The sequence below is a fragment of the Thermobia domestica genome, chromosome 10 (genome assembly GCF_964235325.1).
Source record: "Thermobia domestica chromosome 10, izTheDome1.hap1.1, whole genome shotgun sequence".
Classification (NCBI taxonomy): Eukaryota; Metazoa; Arthropoda; class Insecta; order Zygentoma; family Lepismatidae; genus Thermobia; species Thermobia domestica.
Window position 1 is genome coordinate 124,650,855 of NC_137463.1, and position 18,387 is coordinate 124,669,241.

At 34.1% G+C, this 18,387-nt stretch overlaps 1 protein-coding gene across 1 annotated transcript; it reads left to right on the plus strand.

Annotated features, from left to right (window-relative positions):
* Positions 1–2,077: 2,077 nt before the first annotated feature.
* On the plus strand, positions 2,078–3,364 carry LOC145661596 (uncharacterized). Its single transcript, XM_081726915.1, has one exon. It carries the CDS (start codon positions 2,078–2,080, stop codon positions 3,362–3,364), a length of 1,287 nt encoding a protein of 428 aa, XP_081583041.1.
* The last annotated feature ends 15,023 nt before the right edge of the window (positions 3,365–18,387 follow it).

Below are 18,387 nucleotides of genomic sequence, written 5' to 3' on the forward strand. Positions count from 1 at the left end.
CAAGGGTTTCAGATCTCAGTTCAGCATTTACAACATTTTTTTTGTTGTTGTTGTAACATGAATTTATCAATTATACTGGTATTCGTTTTAATACTGGCAATGCAGTGTTGTAAAAATATTCAAATTTAAATCATTGAATAGGCATTACTTGCAAAGAGAAAAGTTCTTTTTTTTTAAGTATGTGATTGTAAGCTCATTGTTCCTAAAATATGAGAAATGTGTCAACAATATAAATCCAGGTTATATAAGCTATGAATAAGAGTAGTGTTGAATGACTACCACGTTATAATGACAAGAACATGTAGTTAGAAGTTATGTGCAACTGTATGTAGTTCATATAGACCGAGTGATAGAGACTAAATAAGGGAAATGAAGTATATATATATATATATATATATATATATATATATATATATATATATATATATTACGGCATCACATTATTAATTAGCATGACTCAGATTAGTTTAGATTAGGAATATTAGGCTTAGGCGAATCCCCGAAAAAGAAATAGTTAGAATCACAGATATTCCCCAGCTGGAGTACTTGGCCAAATACTCGTTTAACTTAATTATCAGCATGAATATTTGTATAAACATATATGTATTCTGTGGATGTAGCAAGATATACAATAATACAATATATATATATATATATATATATATATATATATATATATATTATGGATATAATTGAAATTATGAAATGTCTTGTCTTGATGTGATATAATTATTATTATTATTATTATTTTTGAATATGAATAAATAAATTTGCTTATATAATTACCAGATAGAACAATCTGTAAAAGTTAAGATTTTAGAAGTGCACGTCTGTCCTATTTTCTTTTCTATATATTTTTTTGTGATTGTTCTCATCTTGCTACCAAGTCAAAACCTATATATTTTCTTCTCAAAATTACCTAATTATCTCTCGATAACTCGTCTCTTTCTACTTTCGTCAATTTCTTTTCATGGTTCTCCTTGATAAATATAATATGTGTTTAATGAGTACTTTTATATTCACTAAAACGATCATTTCGCTATTGTGTTAAGTTAACAAATCATAAAAACAGAGAATTCCTTTCGATCTTTCTATGTAACTGTCAAAATAATATTGTTCTAGAAGTGCTCTGATTTTGTAGTATGTTTTGAAAAGAATAACAAATATAGTAAAGCTACAAACAGGAAGCCGAAATCCTTGAGATTTCGTGAATAGTACCTAATTTAGCATCAGTATAGAAGGATCAAGTTACTGATATATCCTTATTTGCAGGGATTGAGAACATTTGTTTAATTCCTTAAAAGAACATTCTCATTCTTTCCTTTTTTTTTTAAATCCATGTCATTGTTATTTTGTTAACTAATTTATGATTTTTTTATTCATTTTAAATTCTTATAAATAAATTTTATCACTGTTACCTAAATTTCATGTAAATGTTGTCATTTGTTGCATTGCCATTTTAACTTTCTACCCTCTACAAATTTTGGTAGATCATTTTTTTGTATTGTTGCACCAACATAGTGAGAGAGAAGCTGAGCTGACCGTTTCAGGCTTAACAATCTAAATTATTCTTCTTCATTTAATTTCTCTTTTTTTTCTAAATTTTATTCACTTAGCAATTATTTTTATCATCATTATTATTATGCACTTGCTGCATGTGAGATAGTCAGCGCAGCCCGTCTCTTGAGTATCAGACTAGTATGTCATATCTCTTTCAGCTTTGCAGCATGTGGATATTCTGCGAAATTAACCGGCGATTTCTATTCCTAAACTTTCGTAATAACTACGCGCCTACTTTTTCCTAGCGTCCTGGTTACACCGTTTTGGGGAAAAAGGAGAGTAAAGATTAGTTAAGATTATCACTTTTACTTTCTCTTTTATCTTTCGGAGAACAATTATAAATTTTAAACTTGGAGACCTGGAGTTCGAGCCCCGTGGCATCAACTTCAGCTCTCCATGAACCACGTGCATCTCGGTATAATAATTAATTCATCTATTCTCAGGAGTCGAAATCAAATTTATTTCATCATAAATTTGATTTCCCCTACAATAGTTTCTTTACACTATTACAATCCTTATGGGCGTAAGCCTCATTGCGGCTAAGACTAAGGTTGCGCCCATCAAAGCTGTGTCTCTCCCCCGCTTGGAGCTGTGTGCGGCATTATTGTTGGCTAAGCTACTAAAAACAATTGCTAATGCAATTAATCTCGATGTGAAAAAAGCTAGAGCCTTTACGGATTCTATGGTTGTGTTATCGTGGTTAGCTCAGTCGCCGGACAAATGGCGAACCTTCGTTGCTAACAGAGTAGCGAAAATACAAAATATTCTGCCTGCCTCCCAGTGGGGACATGTCGAGAGTAAAGACAATCCAGAGGACTATGCTACGCGGGGTGTCATGCCTCAGGAGCTCTTAGGTCTCCCTCTGTGGTGGGAGGGTGCTTCGTGGATGCGCGAAGCAGTGTTGCCAGCGTCATTTTGTACTCCGGCTACCTCAAGTGTAGTTGAGGAAGAAAGAAGAAAATGTGTCACAGTCATGTGTGTAAACACCGAAAATGACCTTGTGAACCGTTACTCCTCCCTGTCAAAGTTGAAAAGAGTGGTGAGGTGGTGTCGGTGGTTTATTTACAATTGCAGAAACCCAAACCAGAAGCTTCGTGGTTCATTGACCGCGACAGAATTAGAAGAAAGTCTTTTGTGCCTGGTCAAGGTAGTGCAACAAGGTGCTTTTTCTACAGAGCTGAAGTGTCTGCAGAATGAACAGCCCATCCCCCGCAAAAGCAGTTTGTTATGTTTAACTCCCTTTATTGACAGTGATGGAATTTTACGTGTTGGTGGAAGGTTGCAGAGTGCCGAGATGTCCATGGATAGAAAACACCCTATTTTGATGCCCAAAAAGCATAAACTTACTCGTCTATTGGTGGAATGTGAGCATGCAAATACCTTGCATGGTGGGCCTCAATTAGTGCTGGCTACCCTGCGAACAAAGTTATGGGTGCTGGGGGCCAGAAGTTTAGTGCGTGATGTTATTCACAAATGTTTAAGGTGTCAGCGTTTCAATACAAAGACTCGTACTCAAATTGTGGGTTCACTGCCAGCATCCCGAGTTAATCCCGGCAAGTGCTTTTCCAAAACTGGTGTAGACTACGCTGGGCCATATGTTTTAAAAAACAGTTATGGAAGAAGTCGTATTAAGGGTAAGGGCTATATTGTTCTGTTTGTGTGTCTCGCTACCAAGGCCCTACACATTGAATTGGTATCTGACGCCAGCACCAATTCATTTCTAGCCGCTTTGAAGCGATTTATAGCCCGTAGAGGTGTTCCAAGTGATTTTTATAGTGACTGGTCGAAATTTTGTGGGCGCTAGTAAAGAATTAAATCAGCTGTTGAAGGCCAGTGCGCATTCCAAGGAAAATGATCTGACCACATCATTCCTCTCCGAAAGGGGAATAACTTGGCATTTTAATCCCCCATCTTCCCCTCACTTTGGTGGTTTATGGGAGGCCGGCGTGAAGAGTGTGAAACACCATTTAAAAAGAATAATGGGAAATGTAACATTGTGCTACGAAGAGATGTGCACCGTGCTGGCCCAAATCGAAGCAATTCTGAACTCTCGTCCTCTCACACCGTTGTCAGAGAACCCCAATGATCTCTCCTGTCTTACTCCTGCTCACTTCTTGGTTGGGGAATCCCTCTTAGCCCTCCCAGAAAGGGACCGCTAGTCCCCTAACCTCTCTCACCTTAGAAGATGGCAGCTTGTACAACAGCTTGTAAGGTATTTCTGGCGTCGCTGGTCATTAGAGTATGTGTCCTGCCTCCAGCAAAAGGCAAAGTGGTCTACGCTACACGATAACCTGAAGGTGGGTGACATGGTGATAAAGGAATCCAACCTCCCCCCACTACAATGGAAGCTTGGGAGAGTCAAGGAAGTTCACTCAGGCCGCGATGGAGCAGTGCGTGTAGTTACGATTAAAACAGCCCAGGGCGATCTGAAACGTCCTATTGTGAAACTGTTTGATCGCATTCAATTCCGAAAATAAATAGGTCATGGCAGCGGTGTCATGATAAGTACATTAGCTGCTGTCCTATAATTTGTAAATAGTGTTCTCATATTTCAGCTTATTAATATTCGTCAGTCTTATGCAGTGTATGTGATTTGTGTGATTCAAGGCTTGTGAAGTCACTATTTTCTTTGAAACTTGAGCGTTTCAAGGTGGGGGCTATGTTTGGGCCATTCTGTTCTCTGCCAATTAATTATTATTAATTTTTCTAACAGCCTTATATTCAATTTTTGACAGTGTCATTCTGTATGTAGTGCCAATTTTTGTGTACAGATGGCTCTTGGGGTGACTTTTGCTCTACTCCGAAGTTTCGCATACTGGTTCCTTTCCTCCCTTTGTTCAAAATTTACAGTTAGGCCGCGTCCAAGCATCTTTTGTCAGTGCGGGAGTGAGAGCTTTATGTGTGTAACGCGCTACCGCGATCGTGCTTGGAGGACCAAATTGCATTCCTTTTCAATGGGAATAACTATCAATCTTCTGTGTACCAAATACAGTCCATTAATTGTGTAATTTTTATTATGTGTTAGTACTCAATAATTATTAACACGTTTTTACACTGTTTTTATATATGTTAAAACAACAAACCGTTGTTTGGATAAACACCTGCACTTTGGATCTCGATATTATATTATATAATGCTTTGACTTGTTGTATTACTTTCATTCGAAACCCAATATTACTCATCACTTGATATAAATAGTCACGATTTACTAAATCAAAAGAACCTTGAAAATCTATTGATAATTTTCCATGTTTTTTCTTTTTTCTTTTCTTTTCTTTTCTTTTCTTTTCTTTTCTTTCTTTTTTTTTTTGCTGTAATCCAAATATAACACTGTGCTTCTTAAATCCATCAGCAAATCAATCATGTTCCAATCATCATTAAATCCAGCTTGCATTGGATGTAAGATAGAGGGTAAAAACTTCATTAGCCTATTGGAAAGCATTTAGCAATGATCTTGTAATCCACACAAAGCATAGATAATGGACGACAATCTTTAATTTTATGTGAATATCTAGTTTCCGGAATTAGAATAATTACACTTTGGAAGAAATTCGGATGACTAACTTCACCCAAAAGAATTTCATTCACTATGTGAGTGAATTCTGCTCCAACGGTGCCAAAAATTTCAGGTAAAATTTTGCTATTAAGCCATCTAACCCTGGCGTCTTGTTTCTTTTAAGATTTTAATAACTTCACCATATTTCTTTCTCCACACTCGGCCACGAGGACCGACAGCAGCAAGCGTTTGATTTCTGATGTATGTAAGGTACCTGGCAAGAAACGGAAAACATCAACCAATCAGAACAGTGTATTTAGTTCCTACTTCTGGGAGTATTACTCTTTCGAGCTAGTCTTTTTCTACCAAAGACGTTTACATGTTTTTTGTGCTAGTATTCTTTGGAAGTCCGACACTGTATCAATCTCCATCCAGGTGATTTTTCTCATGATAGTATGATATACTACAAGATTCATAAATCTATAACATTCATTGTCTGCATTTGTATTAGCGGATGTGGATTTTCCTCCTTTTTGGATCAAAACATCCAATATATTTCAGACAAAAATTTTCTTGTAGGCCTTATATCTCGAGAACTTCATACGATTTAGCCAAACCAAAACTATCACTTAACTCAGAATGATGTGCTTATTCCGCAAAAAATACGAAAACTTGATTTAAGGGCATTCAAAAATGTTGTTTCTTGTTTCCCCTGATCGAAAAAAAATCAATATATTTCATTCAATCAAACATTTTTTTGTACGCCATATGTTTCGAGAACTACATATAGTGTAGCCAAGCCAAAATTAAAAATTTACTCAGTATGATGTGCATATTTCCTAAAAACTACGAGAATTCGATTTAGAGGTCGTTCAAAAATTTTGAGGACCCTGATCGAAAAAATTCAATATATTTCATTCAATCAAACATTTTCTTGTACGCCTTATATCTAGAGAATTACATACATATAGTAGCCAAACCCAAACTATTACTTAACTCAGCATGATGTGCTTACTCCGGTAAAAAAAAAAAATGAAAACTCGATTTAGTGGCCCCTGATCGAAAAAATTCAATATATTACATTCAATCAAACATTTAATTGTACGATCCATATTTTGAGAACTACATATAGTGTAGCTAAACCCAAACTACCACTTACCTCAGTATGATGTGCTTATTCCGTAAAAGATATGAAAACTCGATTTAGGGGCCGTTCAAAGATGTTGTTTCCCTTGATCGAATTTCATTCAATCAAACATTTTTTCTGTACGCCATATGTTTCGAGAACTACATATAGTGTAGCCAAGCCAAAATTAAAAATTTACTCAGTATGATGTGCATATTTCCTAAAAACTACGAAAATTCGATTTAGAGGCCGTTCAAAAATTTTGTGGCCCCTGATCGAAAAAATTCAATATATTTCATTCAATCAAACATTTTCTTGTACGTCTCATATCTGGAGAACTACATACGTATAGTGTAGTCAAACCCAAACTATCACTTAACTCAGAACGATGTGCTTATCCCGGTAAAAATATGAAAACTCGATTTAGGGGCCATTCAGAAAGTTTTTGGACCCTGATCCAAAAAATTCAATATATTTCATTCAATCAAACATTTTCTTGTACGCTCCATATTTTAAAAACTACATATAGTGTAGATAAACCAAAACCAACAATTTATTGAGTATAATATGCTTATTCTGTAAAAAAAAAAAAAAAAAAAAAAAAAATAATAATAATAATAATAATAATAATATGAAAATTTGATTTAGAAGTCGTTCAAAAATGTTGTTTCCCCTGATGGAAAAAATTCAATATACGAGTATTTCATTCAATCAAACATTTTTTTGTACGCCTTATGTTTTGAGAACTACATATAGTGTAACCAAACCAAAACTAACAATTTCCTCAGTATGACGTGTTTATTCCGTAAAAAACATGAAAACTCGATTTACGGACGTTCAAAAATGTTGTTTCCCCTTATCGAAAAAATTGAATATATTTCATTTAATGAAGCATTTTTTTGTACGCTCCGTGTTTTGAGAAGTACATATAGTGTAGTCCAACCAAAACTAAAAATTTACTCAATACAATGTGCATATTTCGTAAAAACTACGAAAACTCAATTTAGGGGTCGTTCAAAAATTTTGTGGCCTCTGATCGAAAAAAATCAATATATTTCATTCAATCACAATTTTTTTTACGTTTTATATCTGAAGAACTACATATAGTGTAGCCAAACCAAAACTAACAATTTACTCAGCATGGTGTGCTTAATCCGTAAAAAATACGAAAACTCGATTTAGGGGTCGTTCAAAAATTTTGTGGCCCCTCATCTAAAAAAATCAATATATTTAATTTAATCAAACATTTTTTGTACGCCTTATATCTGGAGAACTATATATAATGTAGCCAAACCCAAATTATCACTTACCTCAGTATGATGTGCTTATTCAGGTAAAAATACGAAAACTCAATTTAGGGTTCCAAACGTTTGTGGCCCGTGATCCAAAAACTAATTATTGGCTAAGATGGTAATCTTTAGATGCTTTGTTTGGATCTTTCTTGAAATTTTTGGCCAATCACAATCTTTTGATCCATTTTTTGGACCATTTTTAAAATTCTTTTTTCCTCTGTCTCTTTCTTTACCTCTGGGAGATGTCAGATGAAGTGAAAATACGAGTTTTCATGGTTTGACGTTTCTTTTTCGAGGAATCGAATTTCGGTTTTTATTCAAGATATTACCTGAAGGGCTAGTAGGATTGGAGAAGTAGCGAGAGTTGTTTCTTATTTCACTTACAAACTTGGCGTCTAGTATAGCCAGTAGATTGGATTGGTGGAATAGATGGCCAGTCACATGTAATCCTTTACACCACTATTGCTACTAAGTCCTATAATTTATGAAGATGCAGCTGAATCTTAAGGAATATCATAATGACTATGCACAGATCGAGGTATTTTCGCTGACTTCGGATCCGAAATCATTCGTGGACCTGTTGAACATTTACGTGTATGTTAGCAACTGGAAACTGTTGATCATAGACATGTTCAGTGATAAATAGTCCTCATAATTTCTCATAATTTACATCAATGACAGACATTTATGATAAATTCAATGCAACGAAGTTTTGGTAAATACAATGATCAGATTTACCCTGAAATACGTCTTCCTAAATAACTCTTCCTCGATTGTTTGATAATTAATCATGGTAAATTTATGATATATGCATAATTCAATTAAATTTCAAGGTTGAAATTCAATTTTAAAAATTACATTTAGAAAGAGGTTATTCTACAATGAAAACTTAAATTTGCTGCTATCGTTGGGTCGCAGAAGTGTGCTTGTTTAAACAATGCGGTCTGGAACTGTTCCGAAGCCAAGCAAACAGTGGATTTTGATAATGACAGTTTCTTCTGAGATATAATAGCACATTGTACACAGGGCTAATGCAATAACTTCAATTCTCATGCCTCCAGGATGGGTCACTTTTGACCGTTCCGATGATTCCGTGCAATTTCACATGGTGCAGTTTTACTCGGTGCTCATTATCAAGCAATTTCGCATTGTCTTCCTTATCGGATTAATCATTCTGCAGGTGTGGTGCATTTTCACACCGTCCACCTGTCAATCATGTGATTCATCCTGAAACGGCTTTCACTATAGGGAGTGAGAGGACAGAACAAATGTCAACTAAGTAAGGACAGAAACAGAGCAAACCCAAGTTAAAATAATTGCGAGTAATTGAATGAATACTAGCTTCAAGTATTTTTCCAAATTGTACATTATAGTGCAGATATAGGAACCACACATGGTAAGACATTGGTTATACCAGTCGCGTATGCATTGATGCCAGATAAAATAGAACGAACATACAAGGAACTGTTTATATTTCTTAAAATGTGGTCTGGCCAGAACGAATCTCGAGTGCTGAAAGTGCATTTTGAGCATTGTGTGCGATGTTTCTAATTCACAGGTTTCTGGCTGCTATTACCATTTTAACTGCAACATCTGGTGGAAGCTTTTTAGATTTCGTCGAAAGCATTAACAACCTCAAGCAAGATCGATGAAGGTTGGGTCATCGTCATGGAGCACTGTCCGTCTGGCCAGAAAATCGAAGAGTTAAACGATTATTTCATTGAACAACGGATGGACATTCCAAATATTCAGAGAAATATAGAACTGCAGTGATCAAAGATACAGAACAAACAATCCAGTGGAGGGTTGGCGCAATAAGTTAAACTACGTCTAAGCATATCTAAGAGTACATTAGGTATCTCGAAGCTTGCGAGTGTACTAAAAACAGATGCGACGTCTAGTTTTCATGCTTTTGCGAGACAAGGCTTAAAAATTGCAATCCGGAAAAGCGTAGAAAATCAACTTACACCTATCTTGACCAGACACTGCAATTAGTTCTACAGAAACTAGGAAATGGCGTGGACTTCAAACAAATGCTTGAGAAGCTTGAGTTTAAGGATGGGCACTAGTCAAGATAAAATTCAACTTGAATTCAAGTCGAGTTTCGAGTCGAGTAAAAGGTAATTTTCTCTAGTCGGATTTGATAAATAGCTCGCTCGCTCAGATCGTTTTAACTTGTTTTGAAATCATGCTCTGATTAGACTGGGAAGTTAAACCATGAGATTTGAAGCAGTAATGTCGAATACTTGCAGTGTTGCTCAGGAGAGGGGACACTGCTCGCATATCGCCTCCTTGCGATAACGAGACGACAATAGATTTTTATAACGAGACAGCCTCAAATATCTTGAGCACCAATATGAGTATATACTGTAATTCTTACCATTAAAGCTCAGATCTTGTGACAAGATGGATTGGCTTGGATTTTTAAACCAACCCTCGTATTATTCCAACATCAATTCTTGGAAATAAAATGCGACTAATCAACAGTTAAAGGAAAACAAAGCTCAAAAATTTCTCTCCCAAAAGGTACCTCACTTGTCCAGACAGTCTTGCTTCCTCTCGTCAGTCCATATATGGTTGAGGTATTTAGCTACCCTCAAAAGAAACGCCCACGCAGTGAACTCTCATGACGATGACAGAGTTTTACGTGACAATGTGAAGTCTATCAATAATCGTCAATTGTACAACTTATTCAAACAATCAGTGTTTTTAATGTGATTTTTATTAATCTATGAACCATTCATTATATATTATTAACGTTATAATAATGCAAAAACTTAATGTTCTCTACGAACTATATTTTAGTTTGTCAGTGTATTCTAGCGCCGCTAACTGGCAACTATGCGTCGTAGGATAAGAACTGCAAGAAAGGACTCTCATTCTCTTTTCCTCGACATGTAAAGCCGCAAGTGTATATACTCTCGAAAGAGAGAGTATAATTTTTTCAATATGTAAAGTTGGAATATTTTATAATGTTACGATAGTGCAACATACAATAAGTTATACTTTCAAATATTAAGCTGTATCGAGTAGAAGTGCAACCAACAGGAAGAAGGTAATAAATTCACACTACGTAAATCCTGATGGTCAAATGTTCAAATGGTAGTTTTCACGCCGCCTAATGAAAACAAACATGTTTTGTGAACTTCCTACAGCAATCAAAGTGAAGTTTCTGCAATGGACTGCATAGCCCCTAACCAATTCATCATCCTCATTCGGTCGAAAACTTCGTGTATTATCTCGGTATCGTTCGGTCGGTATACCACAGTGATTGGGCCACCATTCTTTTGTTTAAGTAAAATATTATCCATAATTTGTACATATCCTTATTGTTGAATCATATGTAATTCGTACAGTGAAAGTGATAATATAGTGCTAATGTGAAATTCTTGTTATCATTTCTATAAATGACGATAGTGTTAACCAAAAGTGTTTAATAAGTCATATTTCCTTTTAGAACTTCAATGTGTATAAGTTAAAGTGTATGCGGCATAAAGTATTTATCAAAAGGTAAGGTACCCATTAACAAAAAAGTTCAAACATTACTTTCGTCTCTCACTATCCATCTGGCGTAGATCATGCATTGCTGTCCCACTTTGTATTCTCTTACAGGCAGCGAGCAGCATATCTTGGAGCTGACGCAACAGCAATGGTGGGTAAACAGTTTATGCCTCTAATGTTTAACGCTCGAATCCTAGGACCGTAGGAGTGAGAATATTTGTTTACTTACCAGTTCCTTATTGGATCTATCAGTCTTTGACAAATGAATAATGTTAAGGAAGACTTCAAGAGGGATCCAAGGTTCAAATCCCAATATCATTATATCTGGCTTTCGTTACGTAAACAAACTCCAATTATAAATGGCGCCCGAACAGGGACAGATGTTTTAGTGGGAAGAAAGCAGATTTTAAACTTCACTGTTCGTATTCAATGCCACTAATTTGCATGTTGTATTTTTAAGTATAATATTTTACAATGTCAACGCTCAATGAAATGGAAACACTGATTGAAGCGGTGAAACAATTGTCCGCAGATTTGGCTGCAACTAACCAAATACTAAATGCAAATCAAAAAGAGTTGACTGAACTATTTAAAAGTTTAAGAGCAGATGTGGTTGAATTACGCAAAAAGGTTGAAAGTAATTCTCATGAGCTGTTAAATCAGCCAAACACTGCTATACAAACGCAGGTAGGTCCTGGTTTATGCATACAAGAATGCGAAACAATTACTGAAAAGGCAAATTGTGAATCTAGCAATTAATGTTCTGCGAAAGAAATATATCCTTGCATTCTTTCACATGTAGTGTTACTTACATTTTTATATTTTTGTGTTCATTTTAAAATATATAATTCATAAATCCACGTACAAAATGCTAGCGCTGAATTTAATGAATGTAAGAGCACAGATAAAATTACAGTACGCTAATGTAATAAATAAATATAAATATAGTACTGTTCCATTTTGTTTAGAAAAGTTTCAAAATGTTTTAGGCCTCAATGCAGAAACTCATAGTTTCAATAGGGTAGCGAAACTTGCTATTTGTAAACACGTATTTAATTTTAATTGCGAATATAGGAAAAACGTAAAAAAGGAGGTCAATCTCCGTGTACGTGGTATACGTAGAAGTAAGCAATACGAAAAATTGAAAGAGAAATGTGCTCGCGGCAAAAATGTATATTTTCAGTATGTAGCAAAAAAGTTGAAACTTCAATGTGATGACGTTAATGTCAAGAATAAAGTCATTGAAATAATAGTTGAACGGCTACAGAAAAAGTATCCTAATAATGTTAGTTCTTGTAGTGATCAGGATAGTACGTTCAATAAAAAAAAGAAAGAATTATTTTCAAGCAATGTTGAAAACTCTCCTAAAAGTGTGATTAGTAGTCTCAAACCTATCCTCAAAAAACGTAGTAAGAATGTTAGTTTACATACTATGTCAGGTAATGTGGGTAAAACCGAAAAGGAAAACAGAATTCCAAAAAAAGTTAAATTTGCAGATGAATTTAACGTGTACCCGTTAGCACATGTTCGTCATAGTTGTCCTTCTGAGGTTAAAACTAAAAGTTATAAGAAAAAATTGGAAAATGTTGCCGATGATATTGATTTTTATTCAAACCCTGTCAAGAAAGGTAGGTTATCTGAAGTCCAAGAGTCGTATTTTGTTCAAATTAATGAAAGTGAAAACATTAAGTGGAATGAGTTGTTTCAGTTATTGGATAATAACACTATACAATTACAAAGAATTACAACCAAGCTGGAAAATATTTCTGTTCTACAGAGTAATGATGTATTTTCTCAAGGGAACAAAGTAAGTATTAAATTAGCCAGTGTAAATGTAAACACCGTGCAGGTTGACTTCATGGAGGCTACCTCCAATAGTAGTACGAGTGTGGTTAACATAACCACCACTAGGGAAATAAAAAGTGATACTGTTGTAGTATTTTCAGACAAGATTAATGTCTGCACTTGTCCCTTATGTGATAAAAAGTGGGTGGATCAGCTGTTTCCCCCCTCCAACTCAATGCTACTTACTTACAAAAAATGTTTGTCTACAAGTCCTGTAATTTTTGTGGTGTACACACGGCATGTTACGAGTTTTCCCACAGTAAACTGCATTAGACAACCAATTCAGATTGGTAAGTTGCATTATTTTTCCAGTGGTAATATATCTTTAGTGTTGCTGAAAGGTACAGTATGCATATTCGTAATTGTAGGTTTTAACAGAAATAAAACCATTCCATGTTCACTTGGCATACATCGTGCAACTAGTAAATCCGTAAAATTTAGATTTAGAAAAGGTAAGGAAAAATGTATTAAACTAAGTCAAAACGTTCAAATTAACTACCCACCAACCAATACTTTGTATTCAACTCGAAATGCTACCAAGAAATTTAGAAACAGAAATTTTTGCTTGAAAAGTAAACAAGGTAAGCAACGATTTTTTCACCGTGCCAAAATGAAAAATAATGTGGAAATTGGCAAAAAGGTCCGTAAATTAAGTAAGGTATTACACCTACGAAAAAAGCATAAATTCTTCACTGCTAATATTTGTAATGACACTCAATGCATAAATGTTTCGAGTGTACAAACCAGTCACAAGGTAACAGCTGATTCTCACAGTAAGGTAGTACATAAATCTACTGCTTACAGAATGTTGCGTTTTCATATTAACAAAAATTGGTGCATGCCAAGTATGAAAGTTAAACTCAAAATTTTTAAATGCATGAAAATTTTACTCTACGATGTTGTACTAAATCCAATACGAAAAGGAATTGGGTAAACGAAATTAATACATAGCCGGATTGCCCATTTTCCATATTTTAACCTTGCAATGAAAAATAAATTTTGGTTATATCCATTGCAAAAGTTCTTTTATACAAAATTCTTTTGTTGTTTGTAATTATTTTTCATACCATAAATATTTTTCAACACTGTTAGTGCTTTACGAAATTTTAAATATTTAAATAAAAACAATAATATTTTATTGTATGTATCACGTTAATGGCTATAGCCAATAGATTCAGGAAAAATTTTGAATATTAATTTTTTCGCTTTATACATTGTTGCACCTTATAAGATATTCAAAATGTTGGATAAGAGATACCATTTTTGAAATCTTGATGTTTTAAATACGTAATACGAAATTATTTGTAATAGCATATTTTTTCGTTAAGGCGTTCACGATGAAATTTCATTTTTCGAATCATAGAAAATATAGTGTTTCTTTTCGAAGTGCAAGAGTGAATTTGCGCAGTGAAAATTTTCAAATATAGTGAAAGCAAAATAAAATTTAAAGAGTGGAGATGTGGAAAATCTTTACAGAATATTCCATCACAGTGTTGCAATTTTACAAAATTAAAAACTTGTCAAATCACAAATTTAAATATTCTGGTGAGAAACCATTTGGTAATAAACCTGAATAAGCACATTTTAAATTAATGCAGTAAAGATTTCAACTTTTAAACAACGTCCATGCGTCAATTAATAGTAATGTATACTTACGATGTGTTATATCAATTTATTCGTTTTAACCAATCAGTATGCCTCTGGAATTACTAATCAGCTGAGGATACTTGAATTTTGGTGTGGTAAGTTATGGTAGTTATCTGTACCCACCTTCAGGCGCGTTGTTAAGTTGAAAAGAAAATACAATGAGACATCTTATTATGAATGAGTACCAAGTAAGTTGTGTACGCAATAATTGTTAGCAACTATTGTTGCATTTACTTTGCATTAATCTTTTCGTTGAATACGAAAACATTTCAAATAGTACTTGAAAACATTGAAGCAAAGGTTCCTCCAATATTTTGGGTTACTCATATTATGTAATGCCCGGAGTAGGCAATTTTCTTATTAATCCCCTCTGTATTATTTTTAGACTTTAACCAAATGTTCTATCTTTTCACTTTGCTTCGGGAATGAAAATATATTCACTAATAAATGGGATAGGGTCTTGTCAATGTAATGCAGGCAGTATATTTTTATATACTTTGAGCGTAACAAGCTCACATGTGCCCAGTCTTTCATTTCATAGTAAATGAAATATTTTTAGTGTTATATTTACACATGTGTCTTCAATATGTAATCTTAATAAAATATAAACCCAATTGTGTGCATTATATCGCATGTTTTAGTTGTGTTAAATTATTTCGAATTATTTTGATAAATATTTTGTGTTAATATGTCAATGAAAGTACATTTTTGAATTTTATGAGTAATATTGGTGTTTCAAATATAATAAATTTTATGCATTTAGCCGTAAGGAATATTTTATCTTTATGAAAAACAATATCATGATATGTTGAATTACTTAGTGATATATGCTATTTTGAGCGATATTGTGTGTTCTATTTTAAAATTAAGAGGCATTATTGCAAAATATTAAATCAATTTTACCATTTTAAATTTATTGGTATATTGTTAGTTCGTGTTACTTATATTTTATTGTGTATTCTTAAATATGGCATTGAATACAATATCTTACCAAGTGTAATCTTTTATCAAGTATGATGTTTATTCATTGAACATTGTTGCATTGAATGTATTAATATGTTTATGTAACTTAGTTTGAATTTTGAAAGATATTTTGAAATACGATGTTGAATAGTATTTTGAAGTGCAAATAACTATTAATTTATATTCAAATATTGAAATTATCTTTGTGTTTATATTTCAAAAAAAAAATAATAATATAAACTAATAATAAAAACAAAAAAAACTCAAAAGACATTTACAAAATGGCCCTCGCGTTATCGTAAATGGCCCCCGCGTTCGTTATTCTTCAAATTTCGCAATTATATGTGTTCAAGTAAAGCTACAAACTGTTATTCGTCAGTGTAAACAAACTTCAAATGACATTAACCCTCTATGGACTAATGGAGTGCTGTGATTGCTGTTGTGTTGCAGTATGGTTATGAAGATTTGGATTCCAGGGTTCTTGCCCACTTCTGTAATACCTTCAGTGGACAGTCCGTCGGGCCCCATATGTGACAAGATGGATTGGCTTGGATTTTTAAACCAACCCTCGTATTATTCCAACATCAATTCTTGGAAATAAAATGCGACTAATCAACAGTTAAAGGAAAACAAAGCTCAAAAATTTCTCTCCCAAAAGGTACCTCACTTATCCAGACAGTCTTGCTTCCTCTCGTCAGTCCATATATGGTTAAGGTATTTAGCTACCCTCAAAAAAAACGCCCACGCAGTGAACTCTCATGACGATGACAAAGTTTTACGTAACAATGTAAAGTCTATCAATAATCGTCAATTGTACAACTTATTCAAACAATCAGTGTTTTTAATGTGATTTTTATTAATCTATGAACCATTCATTATATATTATTAACGTTATAATAATGCAAAAACTTAATGTTCTCTACAAACTATATTTTAGTTTGTCAGTGTATTCTAGCGCCGCTAACTAGCAACTATGCGTCGTAAAATAAAAACTGCAAAAAAGGACTCTCATTCTCTTTTCCTCAACATGTAAAGCCGCAAGTGTATATACTCTCGAAAAAGAGAGTATAATTTTTTCAATATATAAAGTTGGAATATTTTATAATGTTACGATAGTGCAACATACAATAAGTTATACTTTCAAATATTAAGCTGTATCGAGTAGAAGTACAACCAACAGGAAGAAGGTAATAAATTCACACTACGTAAATCCTGATGGTCAAATGTTCAAATGGTAGTTTTCACGCCGCCTAATGAAAACAAACATGTTTTGTGAACTTCCTACAGCAATCAAAGTGAAGTTTCTGCAATAAACTGCATAGCCCCTAACCAATTCATCATCCTCATTCGGTCAAAAACTTCGTGTATTATCTCGGTATCGTTCGGTCGGTATACCACAGTGATTGGGCCACCATTCTTTTGTTTAAGTAAAATATTATCCATAATTTGTACATATCCTTATTGTTGAATCATATGTAATTCGTACAGTAAAAGTAATAATATAGTGCTAATGTGAAATTCTTGTTATCATTTCTATAAATAACAATAGTGTTAACCAAAGGTGTTTAATAAGTCATATTTCCTTTTAGAACTTCAATGTGTATAAATTAAAGTGTATGCGGCATAAAGTATTTATCAAAAGGTAAGGTACCCATTAACAAAAAAGTTCAAACATTACTTTCATCTCTCACTATCCATCTGGCGTAAATCATGCATTGCTGTCCCACTTTGTATTCTCTTACAGGCAGCGAGCAGCATATCTTGGAGCTGACGCAACAGCAATGGTGGGTAAACAGTTTATGCCTCTAATGTTTAACGCTCAAATCCTAGAACCGTAAAAGTAAAAATATTTGTTTACTTACCAGTTCCTTATTGGATCTATCAGTCTTTGACAAATAAATAATGTTAAGGAAAACTTCAAGAAAAATCCAAGGTTCAAATCCCAATATCATTATATCTGGCTTTCGTTACGTAAACAAACTCCAATTATAATCTGCGTGGTTAAATTGTTGGGGTGTCGGACATAAGCTCACCGAACATAAGCTCACAGGCAGTCTTATATTACAGGGACGGACAAAAGCTCTCCGATAGCAAACATAAGCTCCTTTGAGGGACTTGTAATAAAATTCACCGAATATTGAAATTTAGGCTTTGGCTACTTCCTAAGCGGAAAATGGAACTACTATCTTATATGACTTATCAGGTATATAAAAAAATAATAAGGACGTTGAGGAGTTGCGTTGTATTAAACGTGGACAGACCTTGAGGAACTTGTAACAAAATGCTCTGGATATTAAAATCTAGCCTTTGACTACAATTACAAATAGGCCTAATAACTCAGTAGAAAGTAGAGTTACTAATGTCGTATAGCAGTTATCAGATATCAGAATAAAATAGGGATGTTGCAAGTTTAATGTGTTAAGCATGGGCGACAGTAGACTTAATTTTCGCCCTGGAAATTTTCGAGCCAAATTTTTCTTATACACTGAGAAAAACCCGTTCTTCGGACACCGGCCCCTATATGGTACAAATATACGGATACGTTATCCATATGCCACATAGACACTGCCCTTAGATGTTACATCATGCCGTTGCAGGATGTCTGACATCTAACAATTTTCTGTATATCACATGCATATACTTATGTTACATTCCTCAGCTATATTTTACATAGTCCATTTGTATGTGTTCCTGACCGCCTATATTATTTCATACGGAAAGTACATATAGATGGAACACTTATCCGGAAAGTATTATAAAACATGCGTTTTCAGTTATACGTCTGATGTACGTTAAGTCCAAAAACTACAGGAATTACGCATGAACGCCACCTACAATAATTTTTCTCAGTGTAGGCCGGACAATTCACCACTGCATTAAAATAATTTCATGATTAGGCATGAACACTTACATAATAGAATTTGCTTACTTAACAGGATTCGTGATTCTAGTTTGTG

Coding starts and splice junctions, on each gene's coding strand:
- LOC145661596 (XM_081726915.1), top strand. CDS start 2,078: ATGGGCGTAAGCCTCATTGCGGCTAAGACTAAGGTTGCGCCCATCAAA.